Source organism: Triticum dicoccoides, chromosome 2A, assembly GCF_002162155.2.
Source record: "Triticum dicoccoides isolate Atlit2015 ecotype Zavitan chromosome 2A, WEW_v2.0, whole genome shotgun sequence".
Lineage (NCBI taxonomy): Eukaryota > Viridiplantae > Streptophyta > Magnoliopsida > Poales > Poaceae > Triticum > Triticum dicoccoides.
Genome location: NC_041382.1, coordinates 441,661,169 through 441,668,130, shown reverse-complemented (window position 1 = coordinate 441,668,130; position 6,962 = coordinate 441,661,169). Strand labels below are relative to the sequence as shown.

Here is a 6,962-nt window from a genome sequence, read left to right as displayed (position 1 = left end):
GTGGGGCGGCGAAAAAGTGGCGGCTCCGGCGACGGCAGGGGTGAGGAGGCTGGAGGCTGTGAGGGCGATGATGCAGAAGCTTGAATCCCGTGGCGGCGGCGGAGCGGCGGAAATGCGGCGGATACGACAGCGGCAGGGGGGGAAGGTCGGATCTGGCGGCGATGGAGTGCAGCGGGTTCCGGTGGGCGGGCGACATGGTGGGTAGCGGTCGCGCGGTGGGTACGGAAAGTGAGGCACTGTCAGTTTGGCGTTTTAGGCTGCTAGCCGTTTTACATCTGGCGTGGTCAGGTAATGTATATTTACATCACTTGTGATACATTTTACATCAGATGTATACATCTGATTAAAAAAAATTGCATCTACATCATGGAGAGACGTTTTTGAGATGTATATTTCGATTTCTTTTACACGAGAACATGGTGTAGTCAGAAAGCATTTCCTTTTTTTTACACGAAGAAAAGGATAAATGTCGAAAAAGGCGTAACAAAAGCTTCGCCCCCTTTCCCCCAATGGCGCAGTCGGCTCACTCTCACACGAGCACTCGCTTACCCTAGCTTCAACGCCAGCGCGCTCCTCCGCTTCCCTTTGTTCAACGATGGCGTCCACACCGCCGCCGGTAATCGGCAAGGCGGGAAACCTCACTGTCTTCATCACGCCCCCGGCCACGCCGCCGCCAGTGGATACCCCGACCTCTCGTTCGGCCGAGTCGCCAGGATCTGAGTTTTCCACCCCCAATTCCACTCCCCGTTCGGTGGCGTCTCCTGCGTCCCCGCCGCCGGAGCATATAGCCACATCGCCTCCGCCGGCCAAGATGGTCTCGCCGCCTCCGCCGGTCAAGACGGTCTCCCCGCCACTGCCGCCAGCCAAACTGTTCCAGGCCTCGCCAGTGCAGGTACCTCCGCCGCAGTTCGAGAAGGCAGAGTCGAGGACGGATGGATCGGCGTTCGGGTTCTTCTGGGACGCGGTTTTGCGCGTGCAAGAAGGTGACCCGGGAGAGTGTTTGGTGCGTTAAATTTCTATAGTCTTTTGATATGTGGTTTTGATCTGTGTGTTTTTCCACTCCATGCGCAGCGCACGCAAGCTTGGATGAGTACATTTCGAATTGGTTCGGGCTGGATCAATCCAAGTACCAGTGGGCGCTCAACGACTATTACGAGAGCACCGGAAAGGTTCTTGCCTTCACTTTCAACTCTAAAATTTGTGCTTCTCTTGTATTGTTACGCTCACCCGATTGTCTGATCTGTATCCCGGACTTCGATTAGATGCAAATTTACGGTGATTTGGGGTAAACTCAGCGAAGATCCATATCTCCTGTGCGTCCAACTGAACTGCACTGTCCATGCTTCTGTACGGAACTGGAATGCTGTAGCTTATTCTTGTGAGGCTAATTCTTGGTGGTAGACAATTAGCTGTCACCGGTTGTGATCATGTGTGTGATTTAGTGCCATTTAAGGTTTGCAAAATGTTGATAGAGACGTGCTGTCTGTTCGGTGCTGTGCTGCCAAAAGCTGTTTTGGGGAACATTTGCAAGTTGCAATGCATTTGAATGGTGGTTGTGCTTTAGGGCGTCCCCTTTTTTTAGGTCAGATCACTTAGTAGTCAGCTGTTTCTTCACTTTTGTTAGTGTTTTGTAGAATTTTTCTGTCAGAGTGTTTTTATTGAACTTTTCTGTCAGTGTTTTTAATCCATGATGTATTCTACGGCATCTCTTTCTTTGTGGATGTAGTTACGGCTTTCTTTTGGTGGTCCACCACGTTTGGGCTTGATTAAGTATTCATGGTAAGAGTTGTAAGCGTGTGTTGGTTTACATTGGATTCTGCAGCTGTGACTTGTGCCTTGATGGTTATGACTTGTATAGCTTTATTGATGCCTCAAATGGGCCTTTGTCATATATGGTAATGGTTGTACTTGAAAATGAATTTGAGATGCCATCCATCATGCTGGAGGATGCTCAAATTACGAATTATAAATTCCAAGTGAGGTACAGAAAGCTTCCTCTCCTAGAGAAGCTGCTGATTGATCTTAAAATAAGATAACTGTAATTTCCACACTATGTGTACTCATTCTTTTGAGACTCACCCGTCCTCCACACTTTGAAACTTGACATTGCTACTAATATGTTAATTTTTTTCTTAATAATTTCTATTTTTTACCAGCCTGTAGACGGGGATTAGGTCATAAAATTGAATTGCTATTTAAGGCCACCCGTGCCAATTAGTAAAATAGTAAGAAGTTGTTATCATGTGATTATGTCCATTTTTATAGTAGAGTTAGTATGCATCAAGATGTGACAGGCTTGCTCTTTCTTGTTATTGGCTTCTTTATTGTGGTATAAGCACATTGCTGATTTTCAACAAAAAAGTACCTTTTGGTTATTTAGAATGATGCTAGGCACAAATTCGTGGTTGAATATTGGATGTTGTGAATTGGGAGTAGTACCTTTGTACTATTAGACCAAGTGTGACCTTCCGTTTGAAGTCAGTGAAAAATGTCAGGAACGGTTTATGCCCATGCATGTTATCTACCCATTAAAGCTCCTTACAGTTATAGCTGCATGCTATTTTTGTTCAAAACTCGTGGAGTGTGTATGTAAAAATCATTTATTGACATCATCTGTATTTGATTCTGTATCAACTTGCAGTAGCAGTTGGTGTTGTTCTGTCTTTTTTTGGGCCAGTTTGAAGCATGCAAAACCTTTCATCACAATGTCCCACAGACTCTTTGTAAATCGGATTTTCTCACATGGTAATTTCATAGGAGAATTGTAGGCCATCAAATTGGATTTTTTCCACTAGGGCTTCTTTCCACCCTATGATCTCTCCACTAAACCCAATATGAAAAGTTCTGGAAAAAAATTGAAAACCGTCATGGATGTTCATGAAGACATGAAAAGTACACTAACAAATTGCTATTCGGACACAAAACTTGTTTATTTTGAGTATGGCGCATTGGTGTGGGCCTAGATCCACAATGGGATAACTACGGTGCTGAAGACAGCCAGACATTGTGGCTGCAAGGGATTGGGTAGACATTCGTTGAGTTGGGAAACCGGTAGAGAGTAGGTTGATTGTTCTTGCGTGTCTCAAACATAGATTCATCCTTATATAGTGGATGCTAAAGTCCTTTTCCTTTCCTAACACAATGTAGACTCCTAATAGACTAGACTTCAATCTTAAAGCGTCCTGTTACTCCAATACACCCATAGCATTGGCTTCTTGTTGGCAGGCCGGCTGCAACTAAGTACCGAACCACCATATGCTGTTGTCCATAACACTACACCCCACCTGGACAAGCAGCTTATCCTCAAGCTGCAGGTGGTGGCCATGGTTGCAGCCCACTGTACCCCCATGTACATGGAAGGTTGTGGCGCAGGTGCCTTGTATTGTAGATGTGCACATAACTAAAATTTATTTTTGGTTTGCTTACTTTTACTTCCTGCCAGCTTTTTAGAAACCAAACTAATGGCTCCTCCGATGCTTGTTTAGTACATGACCCATGGAAAACTTGTTTTGCGGAAATACCTCTTATTGGCAAGAAATATGGAGCCTCCTTTCCTTTGATGCAGGAAATCCACATCGTCTGGCATATATCTTGCAAATCTCCAGGATCGAATGCATACATGCAGCTTCCTCTTTCCTTTTCTAGTACGGTAAACAAGTCCAAGTAGGGACGTTGGTTTCTTCTTCCTCATGATCCTCAAGCCGAATAAAAGTCCATGGCCATGGGCATGATTCATCCAAATTGCTGGCAGGTGCCAACCCAGAGATGTCTTGCGTCTGGTTGTCTCTGCAAGAACCGTTGATTTTAAGTTTGCCAAGGCAGTTGCTGTCGCTGCTGTTATGTCTACCACAGCTGCTGCATCTAGCTTTCCTGCTGTTAGTTTGGCTGTACCTGCCTCTGCCGCACTCCATGCAACTGTTTTAGTGCTTAAATGCGTTTGCTTGTGGCGGTTGATCTGTTGCTGCTTGTGCCTTTGAAGCCTCTGCTGCTTCTTGCTCATGGGCCGCCAACACCACTGCATTATGTCATGCCACCTCTGTCAACTTGGCTCTGTCAATGTAGCACTGCTCAATATAGGGATTAACTTAGTATCAAGTTCACAACAGCCGTCGTAGGTGTTGCAACCTTGTCAACTCCTGAAAGCTCGTGCTGCATCATGGTCTAAACCATATTTGATGGAGATCATGATCTTTGACTTTACTGGAAAGATTCAATTGTCTCCCCTGCTCCATAAGGATCAAAGACTTAGTGAAGCACATTGTCTGTAATAGGGTAGATACCATGCTGTATCATGACGCGAGTGATCCTTCATGACATCATCTTGGCAGCAAAAGCCATTGTGGTCTGCTCTGATACGAAATTTTGTGGTCTAGATCCACAACCGGATAACTGCCATGCTGAAGCATGGGATTGTGTGGACATAGGGTTTATTTTGAGAGAGTAACCGGGAGAGGTTAGAAGGGGAGCCTTGGCGCAGTGGTAAAGCTGCTGCCTTGTGACCATGAGGTCATGGGTTCAAGTCCTGGAAACAGCCTCTTACAGAAATGTAGGGAAAGGCTGCGTACTATAGACCCAAAGTGGTTGGACCCTTCCCTGGACCCTGCGCAAGCGGGAGCTACATGCACCAGGTTGCCCTTTTTTTTTTAACCGGGAGAGGTTAGATTGATTGTTCTTGCTTGTCTCAGGCATAGATACATGACATCCTTATATAGTGGATGCTTAGGTCCCATTTCCTTTAGTAACACAATACATACTCATAATAAACTAGAATCATTCAATTCTAAACATCCTAAAAGACTCTCCCTTCAGTTTGCTTGCTGTTGCATGTGCTTGATCAACAAGTGACCTCCTGTTACTGCAATACGTTCATAGCATTGACCTTCCTGCCATCCAGGCCAGTTGCAACTGAACTACCATAAACTAACATCCTCAACACACTTGCAGCCATATATGTGCACCAAAATTTGCAAATATCCGTGTACTAACATGATAAACATCTCTGAACATAACTGCGAGGATAATTGGAGTGGAGGTGCAGCAGCTGATGCATTTGCTGTACAGGGCATTGCCAATATTACAATGTTGCAAAATTAATTTGCTTTAGTTGTTGGATGTCACACTAGTCCAAGTGTATTGTTATAGTGATAAAAGGGGAAATATTATGGTTTTACCAGAATTCTCTGATTGAAAGATGTGTCTACAATATGAATTGGTTTTTGAACTAGGGTGTTTTTGCTGCAGCCTTAATTTATGTGAATTGAGCTGTTAAATTTAGGTAGAAAGATATCTCTGAAAGATGTAATTTTCTATTATAGGATGATGATAGTGTCTGTTTGGACTTGCAGAAACTATTTCTATAATTGTTTAGACACAGGAAAAATAAAATGCCATACTCTGCGTCTCGTACTTTAACTACCTTAAGCGCCAAGTGCAATTCAGCACTTCAGATTGGTCATAACATGATAAAATTTGTAGTTGCCTCTCTAGATTCTATCTTCACTGGTTTCTTACAACCACGTTTGTGTAATTGCCAAATTGGTTCTGCATTTGTGCTGTGACTATTATACAGAAAACCATTGTTTATGCATTCCCATATGGTGTACCCATGATGAGTAAAAGTGTCATCAAATGAAGAAATAGAACTAGAATTTTACCGGTTATTTTGTTCCGTAGGTCTGTATCCAAGATGCATTGTTTCATGTTCATGATATTCACCACTGGATACAATACCGAATCGAGTTTAGCTTATTGATTTTAAAAGTAACATTATTTTAATTTTGTTCTCCAGTTAATTAACATTTCCCTTGTAATTATGTTCTCCAGTTAATTAACATTTCCCCACTAATTATTGGCAGGAGATGGATTCGGGCAAGGCTGCAAAGACAACGGAGCTTAGTGGTAAGATGCAGAAAGTGTAGTGATATATATTTACGCGCTTGTCGGTAGCCAAGCTGCTATGTGTAAAGTTGGATTTGGAAGTGCATGGAAGCATGAAGGTCGTTGCCTCTTTTGCTACAACTAGCAGGATCAATCTGCCCGTGTCAAGGTATCAAGTCAGTCAAATTAACGAGTGTAAGCAATTTATTTGCTTCCTAAATTGTAGTCCTATAATCCTTTTCTGTTTGTATCGTGGAACACATTATATTTGCAATGGCAAGCATTGATCTGTTAGAATGTTTGCTTGTGCAGTTCATAGGGTGACAATTTTAATCTGCATTATCCATGTCACATTTGACCGAAATGAAGGTACATTTGTGTTGTATCCGTGCAAAAAGAAGGTTATCTATCTGCTTTCGTGTCTTATTCAACTATTAACAATCTTACAAAATGTAGCCGAATCAATGATCTGTGCTGTTGTACCTGAATTCATCTTATTTTTGGGCCTAACGTAACTAATGGACATCTGATCTGTGCTGCAACTACGCAGCTATGGTGATACTAGATGCAAAGTGAAATTAACATAAAATTAGTAAATAAAATAACTATGTGGTGTATGTGTATAAAGAGTAATTAAATCTCACATTACGAGATTAATACTCTCTGAATATTGGGATTGAGTGATAGCTATATTCATATCTGATACTCCTATGTTCTCAAATACTCGGACAAATATGAATAGAACCCCAAGATATAAATCTGTTATTACCAGGTTAGATGGTTTTGATGCATACTTGTTTCAGTAATCAATTCGATTTCCTTCTTATTTCTTATGATTTTCCTCACTTCTTCAGAAGGCAGAGGTGAGGGGAGGTCTAGCGTGTAATATTTCCTCATGACAAATTGAAAATTTCATTTAGTAAAAAAAAAACATTTTCCCTATTGGTAAAACGCCTCGCACCTGGACTTTACTCCACAGGGATGAAAGGTAATAGAAGAAGAGGAGAAAGGAAAGATTGAGAGAAATTGACTAAGTACTCCCTCCGTTCCTCACAACACTTATTTTGGAAGTGTAGTAGTATATT

General features: G+C 42.6%; 1 protein-coding gene across 1 annotated transcript; it reads left to right on the top strand.

Annotated features, from left to right (window-relative positions):
* The first annotated feature begins 486 nt into the window (after positions 1-486).
* Positions 487-6,301, top strand: LOC119354826 (arabinogalactan protein 1-like). Its single transcript, XM_037621570.1, has 3 exons — positions 487-983; positions 1,072-1,169; positions 5,856-6,301. Exons 1-3 carry the CDS (start codon positions 596-598, stop codon positions 5,916-5,918), a joined length of 549 nt encoding a protein of 182 aa, XP_037477467.1. The 5' UTR covers positions 487-595; the 3' UTR covers positions 5,919-6,301.
* The last annotated feature ends 661 nt before the right edge of the window (positions 6,302-6,962 follow it).